This window comes from Ochotona princeps, chromosome 12 (assembly GCF_030435755.1).
Source record: "Ochotona princeps isolate mOchPri1 chromosome 12, mOchPri1.hap1, whole genome shotgun sequence".
Taxonomy (NCBI): domain Eukaryota; kingdom Metazoa; phylum Chordata; class Mammalia; order Lagomorpha; family Ochotonidae; genus Ochotona; species Ochotona princeps.
In genome coordinates this window covers 3,919,767-3,944,873 of record NC_080843.1, presented here as the reverse complement: position 1 = coordinate 3,944,873, position 25,107 = coordinate 3,919,767, and the positions used below count along the sequence as shown (strand labels likewise).

The following is a 25,107-nucleotide window of genomic DNA, read 5'->3' as shown; positions in this document are numbered from 1 at the left end:
TGTCATATTCTGCACCAGACACAAAACAGACGCACAGAACACTTTTTGATTGGTTGCAGGTAACTCTTCATCAATTCATCATTTTCACAGTTTAACACAGGACCAAAACGTAGCCAGCCAATGACAATACATGTTGGATTTCATTGAGATCAGCCTGTTTCTTATTCCTCCCACCCCTTTCCCTTCTTGGGCCCTCTCCCCCATTCTAAACGGAGAACTTGTGATGGCTTCAAGGAAATCTTGTAGGAGTGCACTTCCGGGGAAGGTTGGGGTGCTGGGAAGACTCCCATATGTACGCACCGTGGCTGGTCACCATGGCAACCCTCCGCAGAAACAGGAGGTATATATATATATAATATATATGTTGTGGATATATATTATACATATACACACATATGCCACGCACATGCACACACACTCACACACTTTGGACCAACATCATCATTTTCAGGACCAGGAATTAAGAATTTTAGGTTCAGGGGATATGAATTTCTGTGACGACTGGAGGCCTGAGGGCCTCCGAATGCTGTTGCTGCTGCATTCCACACGCTCATCGCCACCTCCCACTTTGGAAAGCACAGCGTTACCATAGTAACAGGACCATGTGAGAGATGTCTGTTTTGCATAGCACATAAAATGTAGGGTTCCTGTTGGTACTTCTTGTTTGCCAGGAGGAAGGGAGGGAGGGAGGGAGAGAGGGGTAGGGTGGGGAGAGAGAGCCAAGGCTAAACCTGTACCCCTAGCCCTTCGGGGGGGGGGGGAACCACTGGAGGCTCTACAAGGCAGCGACAGACCCCACACGGAAGGTAAAAGCCTTGTCATTGTGGACTCTGCGATGTGGTCCCAGGGAGCGCCTGGTATTTGGGGGTGGGGTCTGTGTTTGACCTTAGGGTTCTGTGAGATACCTTCTGAGGACTCTGTCGCTCCCAGAAGTAAGCAGTCCAATTTTACGACCATCATCATCATCATGCCTTTTAAAGCACTAAACAGTTGGGGCATCGCTTTGTTCTGCCACAATGGATTTCCTAGCTTCTCGCGTGTGTGTTCTGTGTGCAACTGAAAACTATATATTAGTAACTCTCTGCTCTTCTCTTCCCCACCCTGTGTTCTGTACACCTACTATAAATACGGGCCACTGGCACTCACTGACCCAAGCGTCTCTAAGGCTCAGTGGGTGGGGGGGGGCACAGGACAGGGATGGGTACCCTGACCTCCCTATGCTCAGACGTCATCACTCATGCCAAGGGCGTGGATGGCATCACAACCTGTCTGACCTCTGGCTTTCCCATTTCTGGTCAAGACTTGCGCTGTCTGCTGCTCCCCCCAGTGTTTTCCCTGTGTTTAATAACATGAAGTATAGCAGCTGGGTCTGCTCCAGACCTTTCTGGCTGGAGCAGACTGACATCTCCGCCCCGACACCTGCATTGCCAGTACCACACAGTTTCTCCCTGGCTGCCACCAGGGCCCTCTCACCCTGGCCTGTGCCCACGCCCACCTCCCTGCGTGTGGCTGTCTCCCCCCAGCCATGCACCGCCATCCCTTGAGCGAATTAGCCTGTCTCCTGCTTATCTCTTCAATCCCATAAAGCCAAAGTGCTGTGCTACCTAATTGTGTTTTTAAAAATTTTTTTCTTCCTTTTCGTACTTGCCCAGCTTTATGTTTTCCAGGCAGCAGCCCTGAGCCGTCATGGCCATACTGCCCTCCACCACCGGTCATCTCCTCGTCTTCCTGTATGGCACAGCCCGGGGTGTGGCTGGGGGCGGTGCACAGATAATGTTGCCAGGGAGAGGGGTTGCAGCCAAGAGCACGCAACACAAGTGAGGGCTCTCAGGCCAGGGCTCCAGGCCCCAGGGCACAGGAGAGGTGAGGCATTGAGGGAGCTTTGCCAACCTTCCCTCGGGCCCGGTCCATGGGGCCAGTCTGGTGTGCCCCTGGGGAAGAGCCATGGGCAGGGCTGAGACCAGCCTTCCCAGGACGCTCAGGGCCCCTGCCAGCCCGCGGCTCCGCAGCGGCACAGCAGTCCAAGGGGCAGCTTCTGGCGAGTGTCCTGGCTGTCCAGCTCCGCGGGGTCCTCTCCCAGAGCCTGGGCTGCAGTCAATCCACCAGCCACCTGGCTGGCGCGGAGCCGTCAAGGGCGGCCAGTCCCCTTCGGGAGAGCGCGGGTGCGGCACACAGGTGCGCGCGGTGCTCAGACCTTGTAGTAAATATTAGCAGGGCTCTGTGGCGGCATCTCCTGCACGATGTACACCGGGTGCCCGTAGTCCCCGCTGACTTTCTCGTAGTGTGGGCAGAAGACGCTGTCGGCAGTCCTCAGCGGGATGATAATGTCACTGGGCTCAGAGCCGTTGTTGTTGGCGCCACGCTTGGGCGTGGCCAGCGTGCTCAACGACAGGGTGGTCGTGTGCTGCGGCGAGTGCTTCCGGTGTCTCCGCCGGTATTTGAGCAGCAGCACCACCAGCGTGATGATGATGACGATGAAGATGATGCATCCTGAAGCAATCCCTGCGAATAAGGCCACTTCGGAACCGAGCATGTTCCCCGAATGTCCGGCGCTGTTGCCGTCTGTGCTAGACCCTGCACGGGACGCGGGGCACACAAGAAGAGAACAGAGGCGGTCACTGTCCAGTCCCATGACCCCCGCGGATGCAAACAAACACGGTCAAGCTGTAGAACAACTCAAACAGCAGGCGCACTCAATAGGAAAAAGCAGAGAAGGAGCTGGGTCCCCCTCTGCGACCCAAACCCATTCCTTTCCCAGCTACGGAAGATCCCATGCGTGCTCATCCCTTAACCTGAGCTCCTGGGCTGCAGCTCAGGGCAGGGAGCGCGTAGGATGAGACTCAGGTAGGCCCTGCCGCTCCCCTGGGCGTTCCTGCAGCCTGGAACTCTTGGCAGCTATCTTGAAAAGCAACACTGCAAGAGCGGGAAGGCCTGGGAAGATGTTCAGCTCCCAACTCGCCCGCGTATTATTTGATTTGCGCTTAAAATACATTTGGAAGACATCAGACGCTCTCATGCTGAACAGACTGCCAGCCCAAATGTTAAGCACTAAAAAACGGCTTGGCATCATTCTATTACCCATTTATCAGTTTGTCACAGGGATTTTGACACCTCTTGTCATTGAAAGTTAGAAATAACAACTTCCCTTCTCTGCTCCTGGAAAGAGCCGGGTGCTGCTGCACAGGCAGCGGCTCACAACTACAAGCCAGTGCACGGAGATCCCGAACATAGAATGCTGACTTCCGTGCAACTGTGTAAAAAACTCACTAGCATGGTAAATAGCTGGCCACGTGGCTCACGACTAACGAACATGAACTTTTCAATGACAACCAGTTTTATCCGGCATTCTAAACTGTGATATTTTACCTTGCACAGATTTGGAAAAAAAAAAAAAAGGAAAGAAAAGAAACAAAAATGTATGCCACCTGCAAAATGTCGTTCTGTGCAATATTTTACAGGGTTACTCTGTAAAATTCAGAAGAGGATCAGTTAGGCTCTTTGTGGATTAGATGTAATTAGATGAGGGATTACAACATTAATTATATATACATTAACATCAGCTTTAAGCCGGTGTTGACAACCAGCTCGATAAAGTGTCGACCAATGAAAACGTGGGTCTGACAGAGCGGAGCACTTGTAGCTGATGAGTTCTACTCTTCTGAACCTAAGACTTTCAAGGGAATAAATTATGTCGTTCTCATTGAGTGTAATTAGTAAAGACTCACTGAGAGCAAGGATTACTGGCATCCGTAACAACTAGTTAATCCTACCAGTGCAGAAGTTCTTTGTTCTGTCTCTTGAGAAATAACTGGAATGCAATGCATGCTCGCGCTCTCGCACACACGTACCACCAACACAAGCAATCGCATGGCTATACCTGGATTTGGTTTTACAAAGGGACTTGTTGTTGAACTTCTTCCATTTGTACCAGCTTCTAGTTCTGGTCGTCTTGTTGGATCATTATTCCTGGCTGATCCAGCAGAACTCGCATCTATATGAAAGATCAGTGGTTACTGACAGCAGGGACATCTCATGGCGTCTGGTTTTGGGAGCTGCGTGTACATCTCAGCAAGCATGAATAGCAATGAACATGAGATTCTTTATGCAAAGCGCTGTGAAATACAAGAATACAACTTTCCTTTTAAGACAAAATGGTTATACTAGTTATTTCAGAGGTTTAGATTGTGAGGCCATCTGTGGAAACTATAGGGATTCTTGCATTTGGCAGGCAAAGCATTGTAGATGACATTTCAATTTAATGATGCAAGTTGATTGACTACTGTACCAATTTCTAATCAGAAGAATCACTGCACAATAGGCTAGCTACATGTGAAAAGGTGCAACGAACAAAACTCTGCTATAGACAAGCTTCAGATAAGAGCAAAGCTGCAAAACAAGAGCTTTCGTTCTGGACACTGCGATTCTGAATCAAAGGTTCTGCTTTTGAAAACAATGTGTATATATTTATATATATGCATGTCTGTATAGAGACATATACATATACACACACACACGCCAGCAGACATTCTACCTGGCTAGTCTTAGCTTTTCGAGGGATCTCCAATAGGAGAAGCTGGTTTTTTACACAGACTTGAAGAGATGTGTCACTGGCTCAGGTGCAGACAAGGGCTCGCTTTCATAAAAACTTAAAGGAGGAGAAATGAGGGTGGGTGTCACCAACATTGGTGCCACATGAGCTGGGGGGTGGGGGGGCTCAGCCGGCTCACAGTGGCTTCACAAAGCAGCAGGTGGTCTTTACCTTGTCCAACTTTCATGAGGATCTTCATGGCTCTTGTCTGGCACACCCCTCCCTCCTGGTTATCCAGGCCCTCCAAAGACCCATTTGATGTAGCTGATTAAAAATAAAATGGACAAAACAAAAAATAAAGAAAAATCAGGAAATCAATAAGCCAAGTTTACATGAACATGAAATGTCTGAAAACAATTTGAAAAATAAGAATTCACTTTTAGTCACAAGTTTTCTGAAGATATGGGATGCTGAAAGCTGAACAGAAAAAGAAAAACAAATGCAGAAAAATGGATAGTGGAGGCACTGCTGCCAAGTATGCCCTTTGGGTCTAGATCCACTCAAGTCTCCTGCCCCTTCTTTTTTAGTCAAAAAACACAGCATTTCCCCCAAAAGCCTAGGGGTTCCCTGGGGACAAGTTCAGGACAGCAGAAGAGTTACTACGGTGACTTCAAACGTAGTGATCGCTGCATGCCACCTGCTTCCTTCGCTACAGATTTCCTGCTTCCAGAACAATTAGCCTGATGCTCTGCTTGTCAAGCATCCAAGTCGTGCAAACAGAGGGAGAAGCGTGATCCCACGCCCCCTTTTCTGCCTTCTCCAGCCTTACAGATACTTAGGGTGCACATGAAAGTCCGGGCCTTTAAAAGAACTTGACTTCCCACCATTTTGTGAAACAGACAAGAACGCATGTGGGTTGGTCACCACTGTCAACCCTGGCCACCGTCTTCCGTCTTCAGGACAGCTCGTGGCTGCAGAAGATGGCGGCTCGGGAGAGGGCTTGGCCACACGCCCTGCCCAGCCAGGCCTCCGGGCAGCCTGGGTGAGAACTCCCCAGCACAGCAGTGAGGGGCTGCAGCAGGAGCCTTCAGGATTTTTCCACAGTTGCCTATGCTCTTCTCTGGTTAACCACATTACAGTTCTGTCTCGGAATGGCTTTGTCCCTAACATGGTGAGAGCCAGGCTGCCAGGTGCCTGAATGAGGAACAGGCTCTCAATTACAGTTCCCGCTCCAGGAGAAAAAAGGTGGCAGGGAGCGTTCGACACTTTCTGTCCTCTAAGGTTCAAGGGGTAAGCAGCAGAAGTGTTTCATATACATTTCTGTTGCTTCAATCATTTCCTACTCTGCTTATCAGAGTCATGTGTTTTGACAGGGCCTGAAAAAGGGACAGCCGCTCTGGCAGAAAGAAATCGCCGAATCATTCTTTTAACCAAGCTGCTTACCAAAGTGTAGGTCAGCAAACAAGCCCTGCCGATTATACCCCCTGGGAAAAGGCACCTAGTGACTTGTCATTGGGAAGAATCAACTTTTGCTTCTGTTGTCCTTCTGAAACACAAAGGCTGCTTGTCCTAAACCACTCTGCTGCTCTCTCAAAGGCCCAGTCCCACAACTGCAGCTCATTCTTCTGGGGTTGCTGACTCAGCTTTTCCTGGGAAATCTGGACAACAGACTCCCTAAGGATGCCTTTTTTTTAAGGGTGTGTGACAAGAAATCAACAGGATTCGCCTTGTGGATTGTTGACAAAATACTCAGCAGTTAGGCAACAAATAAAATTCTTGGGTGCTTCTGGGACTCTAAAAGGACTAACTTAAAAATAATTATTTTACTTATTTGAAAGAGAATGACAGAGAGAAAGAGACAGAATGAAATCTTTGTTCCACAAGTTCACTCTTCAAATGGCTGGGCCAAGCAAAAGCCAGGAGCCACAGATTCTACCGGGGTGTGCTCTGTGGGTGGTTGGGAATCAAGGACGTGGGCCATTTTGGCTGTTATCCGAGGTGCAGGGAGCTGGAGCTGCAATGGAGCAGCCAGTACTCAAATGAGTATGGGATGTTGGTGTCACAGAATATTAACTTGCTGTGCCACAACAAGTGCTCTTCTCTATTTAAATGCAATTCTTGACCCTCCTCCATTGCTTGCTCCAAACGGGTGCCTAAATCGTGAAGGGTCCTTTCCCCCAAGGACCTCGGGCACTGGGGCTGTCCAGGAACTGGCGCCACTTTGGGACAGTTTCACAATAGCACTCAGATTTTCAATGCAGTGTTTACAGGATGTGTCTTTTTCCTTAAATTAAGACATGACTTCATATAGAAAAAAGCAGAAATCTGATACTGTTATTTACCTAATGGTTTCAAATGTTTAGTTTACTTAACTCAAATGAAACTGCAGTGTTTTAACACACACACACACGCACACACACACACACACACACACACACCCTCCATGAAAAGATGACCCCAAGCTAAAGTTAAATGATGAATCTTTTCTTACTGAAGATTTGACTGTGGAGCTGGTAGATGGGCAAAGAAGACCTAGAGGCCAGAGTACTGAATGAAAAAAAAAAAAAAAAGAACAAAGATTAGTGTATTTTCATTTGGAGCGGCGGGGGAGGAGGGAAGAATCAGAATTTGAAGACAGACAAAACAGTGTTAAGTGAATACCAGCCAGGCTGATGCAGGTACGTGAAGCTTAGTCTGTTGCAAACATGACCCCAACCATGTCTACAGAGGTGGCAACTACCTGTCTACCCTTTGCCAAAGTAGAAGCAAATGGGATGCCGGCAAGAGGAGTGACTCAGCCTGCAGGCCCATGACCCCAGGACACAGGGGACTCCAGGGACAGGCAGTGTCAGTGGCGAAGGGAAGTCAGCATCCAGAGACTGCAAGATGGAAGTGGAGAGACGGTGCTGCTTAGGAGTAAATCTACTTTTCAACCTTAAAGAGTTGAAACTTGCTTATTCCTTTGGGAAGTGGAATACATACACACATGTGCAAAGTCCTCAATGGGGCAGAGATGATATTCAGATGTTGCCCCCTCTCCCAGGTCTTCCATGGCTTGTCTGGGGACAGTACAGGGCCAGCCAGCATGGGGCTATGAGCCCAGAAGGTTCCGAGCTCCTGAGGGCCTTTTCCAGTCACATCTTAGCTTGGCTGATTTCAAAAGGAGCTCAACTTTGAAATCCTGCTAAGTGTTCTACTATGGAGGGTCCTTTACGAATTAGCAATGATCTAGGCAGTCACAGGACTGTCACAGGAAACTGTGTTTTAACATGTCAGTGCTGACTGAGACTCCTGAGGCCAGCAGAACAATCCAGAAGGACTTCAGGGTCTTTTGTGTTTGACAGAAATACGATTTCCTACAGTGAAAAACTCACTTCCTTCTTCCCTACCACACCCTCCTTGGGAACCACAGTCTAAAGGTCCCCACACCCGACCTTGAACAATGACACAGCCCAGAATGTCCTATCCGGATTGTGCGTCTTTCCTGGCAGTCGGCTCTGCGGTAAAGCCACAAGGTTCAGATTTCAACTTTTCCTGCAGCAGCCCTTCGCCCAGAAGCTTTAGTAGGCTTAACGGCTGATTTTGAAAAATAACAGAAATGGGTTAATGCTGGAGAATAAAATTTATTTCCTTTTCAGGAGACAATTTTGCAATTGTTTTTATTGTTCATTTGAATGTACATGTAATTTTTAACTTAGAGAAAGAGTAAAAATAAATTGTTATCGCATTCATGCTCAGTTTTGCTTTGTATTTCTCTACCAGTTTTATCTAATGCAGCCACAATCACAGTATTACTAAATGGATGAAATTGCATTTAATCACTGGGAGATAGAGAAAAATAACATTGTTGCACCTAAGCTTTTAGTGCCCAGGCATTTCTCCCCCTTGGCCCAGGGAAATAACAGACCTAATGAAATTAAAAACCACTAGAAAAGTTTCTCTAAGCAGCCGGAAAATAGGCTTAATAAAGATACATGGGCATTTAAGTCCTGCTTTTAAAAGCTTTTGCTTCAAGGACCTGCTTGCGTATAGTGAATATGTAGAAATCACTGCATTGTCTCCCCTCCTGGGTGTGGTTTCCACTGGCCAGAGGCCACTGCTCAGCAAAAAAGTTCCCTGAGTTGGCACTGCGTGAGTGGGGGCACATGAAAAGCGCAGGGCCAGCAGCGGGGCCTCCCGGAGGTTTGCAGCTCCTACCTGGAGCAGACAGTCATGAGCGGTCAAGCAGACCACAGGGCCAGGATATTTCTGGCTGCATTTTCCAGTTCATCTCCAAGGAGAGGAAGTTACATTTTAACTTGTCTTTGTCAACTGCTTGGCCCTAGAAGGCTGGACACAGACCTCACAGGGCAATTTCCAGTTCTGCACTTGTGGTCAGAACTAAGATGTCACCCCATGGAGAACCAAACTGCCGCATCTATGTCAATACACGGCCTCCTCTACGAGATGAGGTGCTACAAAATATTCAGAACAGTAGCATAACTGTGCGGGGAAAATCTTAGGTTCTTCAAGAAACACCACTAATACTATGGAGAACATTTCAAATTATTTTAAAATAGAGCTTTATTGGGCTAGTGTCAGGATAGGCTAGGGAACTGATGAAGGCATGAGCACATCAGACAGACGGAGGATAAGCACAGAGAGTCGGGAAAGCGCGAGAAGCAAGGATGGAAACTTCACCCTTCCCTACAGCTGTGCTCGACACACTTCACTGTCATTTGATCATTTAACAAACGGCATTTTCCAAAAGCCCTCTGCCACATCACACTGGCTTTGGGCAGGGCCTTCCCACCCAACCATCCTGGGGCGGGTCCCTCTCACCATGGTTTCCTAGGCCTGGCTAACCCATGTCGGCTGTCTTAGGCTCAAGCAGTGCTTTTGACTATCCCGTTACCTGGCAACAGAGGCGCTAGAAAAGCTTAATCCAGTGAGAAACAGGGAAAACAGGACCAAGACTTAAACAGTCACTGTGGTCCACCAACTAGGTCACTGCTTTCTTCTACCAGGGCTACCAAATCTTGGAATGGCAAAAACAAATGATAACAATAAACCAGGAGGTCCTTGAGCCAACCCTACTCAGTTCACCTCCTGTCCTAGCAGGAACAGTGGCTTTTCCCGTGCCGGGCCCTGTGCTTGCTAGGACATACAAGAACCTGGTCTGGGAATACCTCAAGGTTTCTTTGGAGATCTTCCCAATCGAACTGCTGGACTCAGAACTCTAACCAAGAAAAGACAGAAGACAGAACAGGTCAATCATTCATCTCAGCTATATCTTGGCAGCGAAATATGGGGCAAACGGAGACTTTATGATGGACCATATCAATCAGCGGATGACCTCATCGAGCAAAACTGGCAGTGATTCATAAGTGGAGAACTATTATAACCACTTGAGCACATATCTCAGAGCATGCCCCACATCCGGGACTTGGGGTGGGCGGGAAACCGGGTGGGGCTTCTCCCTCAATATCCCCCTTTACCTCAGATACATCATGGAAACAATATGGACATAACAGTATTACCCACTTCCCTATACCCCCTGAACCTTTTTTTTTTTAACCACAATTAAATACGTAAAGATTGTCAACAACAATACAATAAAATTAAAAAAAAAAGAAAAAAAAAACCCAATAAACCAAAACCCCATCACCACCACCAACAAAAGGAATGTTAAATCACAGGTTGTTGATAAAAATGTAATTGCTTAATGTGACTATGCAACCCGGGAATAGCTACTTAACATTCTGATATCAACTTAAATTCAAAATGTCAGGCCTGTTCTGATACATTGTACAAAGGGTGAAATACCTAGAATGCAGAGCAGTGTTTTTAATGCATCAACTGCCATGGTTAGTCCTTAAGAAATCAGAAGCAGAAAGGTTATAAACTTGGAAACAGTAGTGTTCACTTCACACTAAACATAAAGAGATGTGTGTTTCTTTAAAGTTATTTAGTAAAACTTCTGAAATAGAAACTATCATATGAGGAAAGAAGAAAAAAATATTTTTTCTTTTGTGAGTATATTTTCTGTAGTTTTACATTAGAATTTGTCAAAAATCTTACAATCTGGGCCCAACTCGGTCGGCAGCCTAGTGGCTAAAGTCCTCGCCTTGCATGCATACCGGGATCCCATATGGGTGCTGATTCTTGTGCCAGCTACTCTACTTCCCATCCAGCTCCCTGCTTGTGGCCTGGGAAAGCAATCGAGGATGGCCCAAAGCCTTGAGACCCTGCACTCATGTGGGAGACCCAGGAGAAGCTCCTGGCTTCGGATCGGCTCAGTGCTGGCTGTTGCAGCCACTTAGGGAGTGAATCAATGGATGGAAGATCCTCCCCTCTGTCTCTCCTCCTCTCTGTATACCTGAGTCTCCAATAAAAATAAATAGATCTTTAAACAAACTTGCAATTTTTTCCCTTTACTTGAAAGCCGGAGTGGGGGAGAAGACAAAGACAGGTGAACCAGGATCTTCCATCTAGCCCCTGGTTCCCTACCCAAATGCGTAAAATGGCCAGGTCTGGGCCACCACATTTATCTTTTAATTTGAAGGGTTCATTTATAAAAGAAAAATACACAGCAATTTTATATTGAAAAAAACACACACATTGAAATATTCACCAGAAAATTCTTTTTAAGAAGCTTCCCACTTGACTAGATGAGCCAACTCTTACTGACATTTGTTTAACTTCTATTTTGCATGCAGGGAACAGCTCAAATAGTGTAAAACTATCAGTGCTGTAGGACGTGTGAATTTCTCACCCAAGGAAACAATGTTCCAGGATGAGAGGAAGAATCACTTGAGTTAAAACCACATTGCTATGCTGTGTTTTGAAAAATTAAAGCAGCAAGTCACGCATGGAGAAGTAATCACTGGCTTAGCCTCTGTGACTTCTACACAACACGATCAGTTTTTCCACTAAACAGAAATGAGCTGGAAAACGTGTAGTCACAATTTAGACCATCTCTCGTTTCCTAGGATTAAAAAGGAGCCAAGATACCAAGATCAAGTATAAATGGATGCCCCTCATAAAATGGCATAGTTTTGCTTGCTCAGCATCAAGAACAAGGATAGGATATTCTATTGCCAGGTCTGAAATAAGCAGCTTTTGAGTGTGTGGCAGCCTGTCGGCTGCTAAGCGTTTTGAAAGCTTTTTCTGGTGTATGCACTTAAAACATTTTAATGACAGAGATTCCATAGCCACTTTTACTTGGGAAGGGAGAGGCATGAGGATACTATGTAACAGGGAGCGCCTGCCCAGACACTAGCCTATTGCATTATTTACATGCTAAGGTCACAAGATAAAGCAATCAGCATCATATATGTAACACATTCTTTCAGTTTATTGCTATACCAGCCTGGCCCCTGAAAACCAAGTGAGAGTCACTGGACATGCTAAGGGCTAATGTTAACATTCAGAACAGTCCTGCAAAGTCCTGCAAAGGTCAAGAAGGCGTCTACCCATGTGTGCAGATGTGTACATTCAACTGCGTGTGACAGGCCAAACCTCTGACAATGCAGTCCAAAGGGCTCCATCCATCCAGAGTGACAAAGCAGCGCAGGCATGTGCACAAGCCCCCACTGTGTGCAAATGTGTGTGCCCAGCAGGAAGTGCCAAGGGAGGCTCTCCAGGTGCAGTGCGATCCCCTCATCCCTTTCTGAGGAGGATTAAACAATTCTGGCAATAAACCACCCACCCTACCCCACTTCTCTTTCTTTACCAGAAGCAAGCTTAAAGCAACAAAGTTACTTCAAAATATCATCCCCACCTGCCAACAACATTGTTCTCAACATCTTGTTGTCTTGGTTTTTAATGAATTTTGTTGAAGAAAAACACCACTTTCTGAGCCTGAGAGTTTACTGCTAAACGGTATGATGGTTTATGCAGGTGGCACCTCTCATTAGCAGAAAAATCCAGCATGACGTCATTCATACATATCTCTATATCTCTATCTCTATCTATTAGCATTTTCCTCTCATAGGCTTCCAGAGAGCTTTTCTTACGGAGCTTCTGTGTGAGGTTAATATAGCGAGGATCTGATCAACAGTGGTGCAAGAGTCATTGCCTTTCCATAGCAGTCAGTTTTAAGATGGCCATAACTCACTTAGAAAGAATTGTTTTAAAAATAGTTGGCCAGATGACCACGTTGATAGTAATGACTGAACTCATATGCTGCTTTCTTTTTAAAGAATGATGTCAGAGTTCTAAAGATAAAACATAATTCCCTATTGTCTATTAGTTTTATTTAAGCATACAGATTTTTAAAAATGGAACTTCCCAGTCAAGGGATGATGATAATATCTAACGAAAGCATTCTAACTATGAAACATCATGTGCTGGGGTGAACTATTCCTCGAACCCCACTTCGCCTGTTCTCTAGCTTGAACCATCTTCCTCATTAAAACATTCTTATGACGATACAGGATTGTCTCATCAATAAGGGGCCCGAGTTGAAGGTCCATGAGGATAGGATGCACACTGCCAAACTTCCAACTCAACCTCCTTCAACTAATCGCTAGTCGCATGCAATGATATTAATGACCTGGAACTGCGAACGGAACACCACTGAAGTGCAGGACGTTCCTCGGAGGCGGAGTTCATCCCTAGGAGGGGGGACCTGACCAGTGACTGAGTTCATGTCTGCAGACAGCTGGGAATCTCACACGTTCAGATGGACATGATGGTATCTGCTTTGACCTCGGAGAGGGCCACTGTCCGCACTGCCCCACACATGAACCTTCTTCTGTTCAGGGACATGCCCCATGGATTCTGACAATCCAGAGCAATGTTCCATTCGTTTGCTTCAGTGAGAGAATACTTTCATCTTCTGACTTACATCAGGGAAAAAAACAAAAGGAGACTACCTTTATGCAAACAGCCACTTGTAAAGCACAGTGTGTTTTAGGGACATAGCTTGGCTCTTCCCTAATGAGATCAGTTACACACCTCTCAAGGTTGGGAATGTCCATCAGTCCACTCACCCACATGCCCACGCAGCCACCCAACAACTGCAGCACTTGCACTTGGCTAAGGAAAGCTGAAGTTTCCTATTGCCTCTCTTTGTGTATATTTTAAATAACTTTTCTAGCAATTTCCTACTTAGTTGAGGGGATCAAGGTATTTTAATGTCATAAAAACACAAAAGAGTATAGTTTTATTGAACAAATGGAATTAATTGCTGACAAAAAAAGAAAATTTAGAACATGTCACAAATTGCTATGATTAATCACATTCTCCCAATGGACCTCTTCCTTTGCTACTACTCTGCAGTATTTTCCTATTCAACTTTGAAGGCATATAAACGACAGCTGATGGCTCCCAAGACATGGGCTGCTTTAGTCTTGGTATGTATGCAGGGTGTGTGTCGTTATCTTCTCTTTACTATCCAATATAGTCACTCTGTATATTGCTTTAGTAGCTTTATTACTGCTATGGGTTAGTCTGTATGTATTCTCTCTTTACTATCATAACGCAGGTATAATGTAGGTTAGATGTATCAGTTCGATCATTACTGTGTCTGCAGCATGTGTGTGGCTATTTATTACCACAACATAGGTACTATACGTATGCTGGCAAATATCTTTACTATTGTTGTGTATGTAGTACATATTTATATATTCTGTATTATCACAATGTGGTGCTGTGTGTGTTGGTATATTAGCTTCAGGCTTGTTACATATGCACCTGTGTGTATGTATTCTTTCTTTCTGTCATGGTGTAGGTGTCACGCATGCCATGAGATCATCTTAACTATTGTTACACATGCTACATGCATGACATGGGAGATACTGTCATACACTGTCTATGTTGGTCAAAGGGTCCAACGGCCATGGACAAGGCTTTACCGCTTACATTTCGGATTGAGTTTCACCTCTTACATGCACTAGGCACCTCACACTAACTTACAGCAGCGAAAGCTTTTCTGTCACTTGTGTTTTTAGACCTGAAAGTGAGATAAGAGAATGTGACTGCCACACACTTCCCTAAGTGATCAAACACCTAGCTTGAGATACTGGAATTTTAGGAACAAATGTGTGACTTGTAAGAACTGTATAAATAAATTTTCTCAAAGTAATCTTTTTTATGCCTGTCTATGCCTCTCGGCTATTTTTTTAAGTGTTTTATTTGGCTTTAAATTTTTATCTTCATAATGAATATTTAAAGGCTGTTAAGAAAGAACTTGTCCTCTTTTATGCTTGTACTAGGTCTCCAGTATTGTTCAATTATTTATAAATCTAAGTGAACCTTTAAAAAGCTATACATACAGAGGCTAGAGATATTAAGATACATTTTATGAAATAATAAAGGCAGTTTTATTCTGGGCAATTCCTAAATCATCCTACTTTCTGCTAAGCAATCTCCTTCGTTTCTCATATGCTCTTACACGAACTCTGCATAGACGGCTTTAAGTCTTGCCCTCCTACAGCAACTCCTCCTAGCTTTAATAGCCACAGTTATGCTACCCTTTCCTTGGGTTTGGGGGGAATAATGAATGGTATTCATGCAATTATTTGTCCAGCCTTAGATGAGACAATCTATCAGTACTGCAAAAGATGACACCATTCAATGCAAACAGAATCTCCACCCACAATAACCTTATCATCTTACAATGGCCTGGGACAAATTTCTTTCTAACTCCATTGGACCTGAGAGCTAGAAGTTTCTCATCACAACCTCAAATTAGGCAGCAACCAGACCTTTTTTTCCTTAAGTGAAAAGAACTCAGCTTTATTCTCTTTGAATTCAATGGGGAGTTTTCCTGATATACTCTGGGAGAACTTTCAGTATAGGCAAAAGAGCCCATATTATTTAAAAAAAAAAAAAAAGGAACAACTTTTTTGTGATCAACTAATAACTGACGTGCTTTTACAGCTACTCTCGGTGATAAGGGAATTCTGACATTTTCTCCCTTGGGTAGCAGACTCACTATGTTAGGCTGCTAGTGAAATTATCAATAATAAAAAAAGCAATATTCTGTTTGCATCACAGAGAACTGAGAAAAAATCCTGGCAAGGCTGGTGAAATGGAAAGTGGGAAAAATGTTTATATGTATCTGAAAATTCCTCCCCCATCTGTCTCTTTTGGGTCTTACAAACAAAAGATCAGTTAACAAGCAAGTGTGGGCAATTCTAAGAACAAAAAGATTTGTCAATGCATGTTTCTTGAGAAAAGCAGCCCAGGGACAAAGGAATGTTTGTAACACCCAAGAAGGCAGATCTTCTAACTTGTAAACACTCTGGCGATTTACTATAGGACACGAGTTCAAATCAAGGATGCTTGCCGCTATCTTTTCCAAGTCCTCCGACTGGGAGCACGGCCCAGGGATGTCTCACCTTCCACCTCACACTTGCCCTGTGCTTCAAAGTCAACTTTCAGTTGTTCTAATATGCTCTGTGAAACATGCCAGTATGCACTTCACATATCCCACGCCATTTAAACTCAATCAACTCCACAGGGCAGGTGCAAAATGGATACTCAAGAACTCATGACTCGATTGATCAGCTGGTACTGTGATAAATACATGGCTTGAGAAGATTCCTTCTCCTATTGGAGCTCCTGTGTTTGAGTCTGGTTCTGTTTCTGATCCCAGCTTCCTGCCAATGCATACCCTGCGAGGCAGGGGACAACTGCTCAAGTACAAGGGGTTTTGCCATCCACCTGAGAGACCTCCACAGAGTTTTAGGTTCTTGCGTTCTGCTTTGCCCAGCCCTGGCTTCGGAGGTATTTGGGGAGTGAACCAGTGGACAGAAGTGCTTATGCCCTCTGTAAATCTATCCATTTATTGTTGAATCATTCTGTAGTGAACCAGCAGACAGAAGGTTGGTCTGTGTGTATGAGTGTGCGTGTGTTTGTATAATGTGTCTGTATTTCTGCCTTTCAAATAAAAATAAGGAAAAACTGAAGTATAGAATATCACCCAGCATTATCAAACTCAGACTTAGTTCCTGTGCTAAGTTGTGGTTCTCAGGGCTAGCTTCAGGTAAAAGCTGCCCACTGGGTCAAGTTCTTGCCTGCCAAACCAGCTTCCCACACAGGCGCTGCTTAATGTTTGAGCTACTCCACTCTCAATCTAACTCCCTGCTAATGGCCAGGGAAAAGCAGCAGCAGATGGCCCCTGCACCCTTGTGGGAGACCCAGATAAAACTCCTGGCTCCTAAATTCTGATTGGCCCAGCTCTGGCCCTTGCAGCAATCTGAGGAGTAAACTACCGAAAACTTTCTCTCTGTTTCTCCATCTAGTGCTGTAATTTTGACTTTCAAATAAATAAATAAATAAATAAATAAATAAATAAATAAATAAATACATTTTAAAAAATTCTGTAGGGGCCAGCCTGGTGCCTCAGCAAGCTAATCCTCTGTCCTGTGTTGCTGGCAGCCCATGTGGGCACCAGTTCTTGTCTTGGCTGCTCCACTTTTGATCTAGCACTCTGCTTGTGGCCTGGGAAAGCAATGGAGGATGGCCCAAGTCCAGGCTCCTGGCTCCCAGCTTTGGGTCAGCTTGATGCTGGCATTGTGAAAGACACACACACATACAAAGTGGTTCTCCATGTCTGTGTGGCTGTACATTCTGGCAAGATTCTGATGAACATGTTACCACAACAATTACCACTGTGGATGGAAAAAAAAAAGTTTAAGTAACTGTTTAAATGCTTTAACTTGGCAATGTCGGCAACACCAACCAGTGCGCCAAGTGAAGAAGTAACACGTCCATGCTGCCACACTGCTGAACTTGATCATAATTAATGATGAAAATTTGGCTTTTGTTATATTTACCACACATAAAAAGTCCATTAAATACTTAAAGTATATCGTCCATTTGTAGAACCCATGGACCCTTTGATAATCCAGAGGATAACTATATGAAACACACACTTGGAAGAGTGCCGTTAACTGTTTTTCTAGGGAAAGAGATTACAGTACATTCAGTATAGTTTACTGTCATTTGCCATACCTACACCCCAGAAATAAATAAATCAAAGCAGAAAAACAGAAAACACATATGCTTAGCAAAAATATAGAATCTGTTGTTCTGTTCTGCTTCTTAAATAATACTGTTTTGTTAGACATATATGTGTTTTACTCTACGATTTTGCTTAGAAGTGGAATTATACACCCTCCAAAACAGCAAAGCTGTCTGACAAGCCTTCCAGTTTTACAGGTTCTTGCTTAAAAAAACAAAAAAACAAAACAAAAAACGAATTCAAGACAGCTAAGCCAACAGGGAGCCTGAGAAATGGTAATTCCTGCTTCAGAAAACTTTGCCAAGACATGGGAAGTGAGGGATCCCGCCAGATCACTGCGACCCCCTGGAGTATGGCTGTGCAGAATAACTTCTAGTCAAAAAATACTGGAAAAGCATGACTTTTTGACTATGCTACAAGACCTTATCTTGGCAACAGACCTGCAGAATAATGCAAATCCCATAGGCTAAAACTGGAAAATGCTCTATGAATATCACTTTCTTTAATAGCTTTGTACTTAAACAAAAAAAGGTCTGTTGCAGTAGCCTAGTGGCTAAAGCCCTCACCTTATATGCGTCAGGATCCCATATGGGCACCGGCTCCTGTCCCAGCTGCCCCGCTTCCCACCCAGCTCCCTGCTTGTGGCCTGGGAAAAGTCAAGGATGGCCCAAAACCTGGGACCCTGCACCCACGAGGGAGACAAAGAGGAAGTTCTGGCTTCAGATAAGCTCAGCTCTAGGCGTTGCAGCCACTTGGGGAGTGAATCAATGGATGGAAGATCTTCTCCGCTGTCTCTCCTTTCTGTATACCTGACTTCCCAATAAAAATAAACAAAATAAATAAATATATAAATACATGAGTTACACAATGGCATGCATTTTGCTTCCATCTCTGACCTATGCGATCAAAATGCCTCTCTCAGTGCTCCGTGGGGCTTTAAGCTAAGGTGTGATAACCCACCTACAGAACCTTCAGCACAGAAGCTAGGTGCCTCCGTACCACCTGTTGACTCCCGTAAATCCAGCACAGGAAGGGCTTCAACGACGCAGGCTGTAAGCACAGACACGTTTTCTTAGCTAGGACCGACCAGGTCTAAGATGCGCTTGTCTTGGAAATGGGCACCCTCACCACAGGTGCTTCACAAACACTGAAATCTTACTGAAGGGATAACGACTCTCAGTTACACAAGATCCTACCCACAGTTCGAAGGGGATCAACGATCTAAATACAATGCAAACAGGAGGCTTTCAGACCATATGCTCATTAGCATTATCTCAACATTGGGAGATCTTATTTATGCAAATTAGGCCCATGGCTAATTATTGAAATAGGTCATTTAAAAAAGTCAACTTGAAACATGAAGAAAGCCCATTTATATCATTTTACCACATGTCAAGGCGAATAATCATCTAGGAGCAGGATTAATGAGGTTGCCCATTGTCATGTCATGTTACTGCCTAAAGGAATTCAGTGGCTTTTCAGGGGGCTTAAAAATACAGCTGAAATGAAAAGTTAATACTTACTTTTAAAACTCAAACTGTGATGACTATCTTTCAAGCCCGGTAACACTACAAATCAAATGTGCTGTCTTTGGAGAATGTACAGCAATTGGAGAACCACACTGCAGGTGGGCCTCTATTGCATGTGCACATTCAGCCACACTGGCTGCACAGATCTGCCTCATGAGCCAGAACACCAGCAACAACACAAGATTCAGGACACAGAAATCACGTTCCAAGAACTGGTGACTTTCTCATTAGGCAGCAGAATTAGAAACTAGAACTGGGATCCTGGCCTAATTTGTCTGAAAGGCTGTTCAGGCAGGGAATATACACAACACTGAGTCCGCTTGGATTACTCTCCATTGCAATAGATCAAGCACTACTATACACCTTCATGTTTTTTCTTCCTTCCCTTGGGAATAAACCAACACATACTAGTCATTAACTTCCTAATAATTACAGGTGTGAAGGTGCCAATCAACTAGACACTAAGACTCTGAATTAAGCATGAGAAGTATGCCTCACTGCAACCCGAGCGTCAACATAACCTACTGTTTAAAATCAACGCTCTGACGTGTTGAAAATGCACGTGTTTCTGCTACTTTCCATTATGCTACCTTACAGTATTTTATGAATGTACTGCCCTTCCAAACTGTCCTCTTCTTCTGTGACTGTGTGTGTGTATTTGTTTGATATGGAAATTAGTGACTTAATTGTTTCGGTACCTTGGGATTCCTGAAGAAGCAATGCAAAGTCTACATTAATCTTTAAAACTCTTTAAAATGTGTCTCATTTTCCATTTCCTTTCCCTTTCAAGGGAAATCAGTATGTCTGTGGCCTCTGCTGCAGGGAGGGTGAGAATCTGGTGTCTATGTTTCCAGTATCTGAATACCTGGCTTAAGCCCCTGATGTGGCGCATGTGCTAACTCCCTGCTGCACACCTCTCTGGACTTGCCAGCAGTTGTCTGAGCCCTGGAAATTTGACCCAGCCCTGGGCAAGTCTCCCAACCAGCACTGCTCTGTGCTGTCTCAAGAGGGAAGCCCTTAACTCTGTTTTAAGATTTTTTTCATCCAGGCTATTGCAGTGGGCTTTTACACTGTAAGTCCTAACGGTAAGGCGAATTCTTGAGGACAGAACAGCTCAGCCACCTGCAATGAGCCAGTTCATGTGGTACAACAAGTTTCCCCCAATTGTAAGAAATGCCATTAAGGTTTAGATTAGTAGTAATTACAATTTAAACTGTGCTGCTAACACAAATCTCTCGTGCAATGACAGAATAGTTACTAAATGCTGACTACAGTAGACAGTGATGTTGGTAAATCATTTAGCAACTTGTATTTCTTGCACAGTATTTCTGAATAAAGGTTAACCCTTTCTGTTCACTGAAATTCTATTTGGACTCAAGGGGAATGCTGAATTCACAAAGCCATCCTGATGAAGTCACAGACTACAAGGGCATGTGATCTGCACTGCGCCCACTCTGCAGGCACCTCAGCTTCCCCCAACCCTTCCCGAGGCATTCAGAAGAGGTTGGTTTTGGTTTTCTCTAAGTGTCATGGTTAACATTAATGTCCATAAAAAAAGTCTTACGAAGAAACATTGTTTGGTTCCCAAAAGCATAAGGTCTTCATTTTTTTTTGTCTCATAATTATTTTGCATTTTCAACGATTGTCATATTATTTTGTATACTTTACTATCCCATATGCTCCATTTCATCTTAGAACGTTTTCACTTTCGTTTTATGATAATTGTTCCTTTAAATACATAATCAACCCGTTCTTTCTTAGTAAACTAGTCTGTATATATTAAGTCGGCTGGCTGTACACCTAAGTTTTCAGGGGTCAGCATGGTGACACGTTGCGTTACACTGCTACTTGCGATGCTGGCAGCTCTCATCAGCCAGCCAGTTCAAGCTCAGGCTGCCCTGCTTCCCTGCTAATGTTCTGGGAAGGCAATAGAATGCGGCCCGAACATCTGGGTCCCTGCTACCCACGTGAGAGACCTCACGGAGTTCTGGGCCTCTGGCTCTGACCTGAACCAGCCCTAACCACCGTGGCCATTCAGGGATTAAAACAGTTGGTAAGACTTCTCCATTTCCCCCTACTCTCTGCCACTCTGTCTTTCAAAATAAAATCTCAAATGCCTTCAGATAGCCAGGTATCCATAACTACCTTTATTTCTATTGCTAATGTGTTTATAAATATTATTAGAATACAGAGCACCATGTAAGTATTCAGTAAATTATGCTGACTGAAAAAGCTAGACTTGCAATCTGCACACCAAGGGGGAGGGGAGCCAGACCGGCAGCTGGCAGTTCCCTAATGAGTTAAAGTCTACAGAAACAACAGAGATCCCAACTAAAGTATGAGCATAACCAGAAACCAAAAAGAAAAAAAAATAAAATAAAATTAAGAAGCAGGCTTCTACTGCTGGGATGATACAAGCACTTCTCAGACCTTCAGACTTCACTCTGACACACCCCAGGGCCCTGCCAATAATCCTGGTTTGGCACCAGCAGGTGGTAACCACACAGTAGGCACCCAGGGGTGTGCACACCATTGACCTTTTCTGCCCTGACATTAGCTTCAGACTCCACCCAATGGCTACATATCATCTGGTCCTGAAACAATGTATCAAATCATTTGGTTGGGGGAGGGCGGATAATTCATTGAACAAACCCAAGTTTTACCTTCTTTTGATTGTGGTTTTAACTGACCCTGTACAATGCTGCTTTGTCTGGAACCCTCATCCTTCTAACCCTTGGGCTCCATCCTCTCTGGACAGGTAAGTCTATGAGACAAACACCCCATTACCACTGCTTGCTGTGGAACCCCTCCCACTAAGGCACAGCTTCTGATACAGAATCAACACTGGGCGGTGCAACGATGGATGGATGGATAGATGGATGAGTAGATGAAGAATGGATGGGTGGGTGGAGAGAAAGGCATTGCTCAATATTCACCTGTGAAAATCTCACCAAAGGTCTTTAAAAATGGTTTTGTTAGTAGAGATGCTAAGCATGTTCACATAATCCATTCATTTCAATACTACAAGAATTCTAAGAGTTTTTCCGCTTTGGGGTATTTATATTTAATCAACATCACTAATATAGAGTCCTAAAATCTATCAAGGTTTCAATGAAAAACAACCAAAAAATGGGCAACTATTCATCAAAGATTCTTGCCACCAATAATTTCAGGGAAACAAAAACCATACAAACCTAGTTAGTTTATCCTAATGTCAATAGAACTAATGAACAGAACTATACTTACATATAATGTAGTAATCTTTGTTCTTCTGAAATTCAAGACCCCAGAGGTTAGGGCTGAACTCCTGGAACTTGATAGTGAACTTTACGTCTTGGTCTGGTCGGGCACAGTTGAGGAGAGGAGTGTTTTCCTTCTTAATAGTGCATCTGTCTGCTTGGTCCTTATCAACCATATACACTTTATAATATTCATATTGGCCGACAGTTTTAGAGTCCACCTTTGGGCATATAATATCCAATTTGTCTCCTATCTGTGGATATAGTACCAGTCCTTGTCCAGGTAGAAATCTAAAAGCATAAAAAAAGCGCCATTGAGTTGATAAAAATTCACAGTAGTAACGACAGTCACAACACAGACAACAGACAGTGCCAGCATTCCCAACCACCACACTGATTTACCAATTCTCTTGGCTCATGACGGCATTCAGGAATCAGACTTGTAAAGAAGTAAGGAAAGCAGCAGCTCTCCTCCCTCTAGGCAATAGGATCAGGCAACCTGCTGACATTTCTTTTCCGCCCCCTTGCTTGTAATATTTCAGTACTCCTTTGTGTAACTTTACAATGACTTTTCCTCCATGGTGAGTCAGCCCTTCCCACCTGTTTGTTATTTTTTAACCATTGGCAGCTCTAGTTTATTGGGCATGCCACAGAGAGATCTTGTCAATTCCAGGGAACAGGGGAGGTACTAATAACACGTTGTTGTCCTGTTAGTTTCCATTTGCTGTGGATGTTAATTAACAGACAAGTTTCATCAAGAATGTTTCGAATTACTTATCATAATTAGTCAGTCACTGATCAAACAATGGGTTTTTTATTACGAAGAACAAAAGAAATGTCTTACAAACTCATAAAGGATAACCAGAAATAATTAGTCTTAGTATTGATTCAGCTGCAAAATGAAGAGTCCTCGACTTGCAGGGACAACAGCTACTGTCCTTGCTCCACAACTCTTCCTCTTCCCCCTCCCATGAGATGTATTTGCTCCAATTAATTCTTAGAAGCAAATGTTTAGAACTGAAGACTACTGATACAATATACCCTTAGTGCTTATGGCAGAGAGCTTCCCTCCTCCTTTTCTTCCTGGCTCCACAAGCCGCTGAAAGATCCTTCTTAATGGGGAGTTTCTCTGACGAACTGAAACAAGAGCTTCCCGATGAACACACTCACACTGTCAGAAATCCCAGCTCCCCCCAAGCAGCCAAGCTGCAGGCTCATCAAAACACTAAAGCTGGAGAACAAAACACCCCCTCCCAACCCAAAGCTTGGTTTTACTGGGGACGCCCACCAGCCGTGAAGACTGCGGATCATAATTCACCCCCAGAGAGAAAGCCTGGGGGACAGGCACCCCCAATTTTGAATCCATACTAAGGTAAGATCTTATGGTTTATGCTAATGAATGGAATTAATTATCTGAAAAGTGCATGAGAGTGGTTGAAGCGGGATAAAACCTACCAGAAACTGTATCGTAGGTTCATGTTGAAAAGCCAGTCTCTGCGGTTCTGCTGTTCTTTCTGGGGAATGTTACTGAACAACTCCATGGAGAGGGAGTTGGTTTTTAAATCAAGATACAACATTCGTTCAAAAAGAACAAGCACTGAATGGGGGGAGTCATTTCGCATAAAAATCTTTGAGACAGAACTCAAAATGAGTATTTTAAAGCAACAACAGCAAACTTAGAGCATTCACATGTGTACTGCTGAATTCTCTAGAACTTTTGACAGGTGCCAATCACTGCTCACTCGTAAGGGCCTCACTCTAACACTTCTGGTCAGAGTTTTATGGAGAGAGACTCCCAAAGTTCAACTCCTGGGATCTGAACTTCTTCCCCAGGGCATTTGCTCAGCCTCATGAACTTGGCCAAGCTTTGTCTCTAGAAATCTCTCAACATTATGAGGAAAACACAGGCCAGTTTGTCGAGGAAGGGCGCACAAGAAAGTCTGTGGCTGTCTCTAACTGTGGCTGCCCTGCCCTCAGTGACCCGCCTGCCCAGCCAGAGATGGACACGCCAGGACTGAGGCACACAAGCACAAACTAAGTTGCTGAAGCATGAAACTCCTCCCCGTCCTGACACTTCCCTTCTCGTGGGTCTCATTCCTTGGCCTTCTCAGGACATCAGCGCTTAGAATATCCAGGGGGCAATTCCGGCCCCAACATTTCCCATGCTGTCTGCTCATTCACATGTCATCTGGTGAGTCTTGGCGACAGCAAGGACTGCTTGGTACACACCGCATGGCTGTGGTCAGGGTGCTGAAGCAACCCCTTTTCTTCCTCGTTTGGGTACTCAGGTTTGCTGTCCAACTTCTTTGGGAGCCTCCCAGGCCTCCGAATTCAGGATCCTGACCTGGCCAGATGCACCCACTTCCTTTCCCACCCATTTGCCTGTTTGAAGAAAACGCACTCTAGCCCTTCCCAAGCTGTTATCTCTTCAGGGTTACCCCTGTGCCTAACATGCAGCTAACTAAGCTTATTCCCTATGTTTGTAAAAAGTAAACATGACAACAGGCACTATTCCTAGTGAGTCACAGTTATCAAGTCACCTTTCACAATTCAGAGTACAAAAAAAATTATATAAGAATTTCATCATTTGCCACTGACAAGTGTTGAAAGAAATTGTGAAAATCTTGGCTTCTTTATGAAAGTCCATGTAAAAGGGTCCTATAGGGTTACTTACATACCCACGTTTTAAGCATCTATAAGCAACATACCGTTTACTTGAATGGCACATCACGGTTTCCCTGTGGACAGAATGTGACCGAGCCAAGAGTCCCAGCTGTAAGCCTCCTGCCCAGGGCAGCACTGCGTGCAGCCTCCGCCTCTCTGACCACCAGCAGGAATCAGCAATGCAGCTCTCTG

General features: G+C 44.5%; 1 protein-coding gene across 1 annotated transcript in view; it reads right to left on the bottom strand.

Moving 5' to 3' along the window:
• Window positions 1-1,339: 1,339 nt before the first annotated feature.
• Window positions 1,340-25,107, bottom strand: part of EFNB2 (ephrin B2) — a 42,814-nt gene continuing 19,046 nt past the window's right edge. The window contains exons 2-5 of the mRNA XM_004577360.2: window positions 22,259-22,542; window positions 4,760-4,852; window positions 3,878-3,991; window positions 1,340-2,574 (exon numbers count right to left, since the gene is read on the bottom strand). Coding sequence (XP_004577417.1) covers window positions 2,189-2,574; window positions 3,878-3,991; window positions 4,760-4,852; window positions 22,259-22,542 — 877 coding nt within the window. The 3' untranslated portion in view covers window positions 1,340-2,188. The remainder of the gene's footprint in view (window positions 2,575-3,877; window positions 3,992-4,759; window positions 4,853-22,258; window positions 22,543-25,107) is intronic.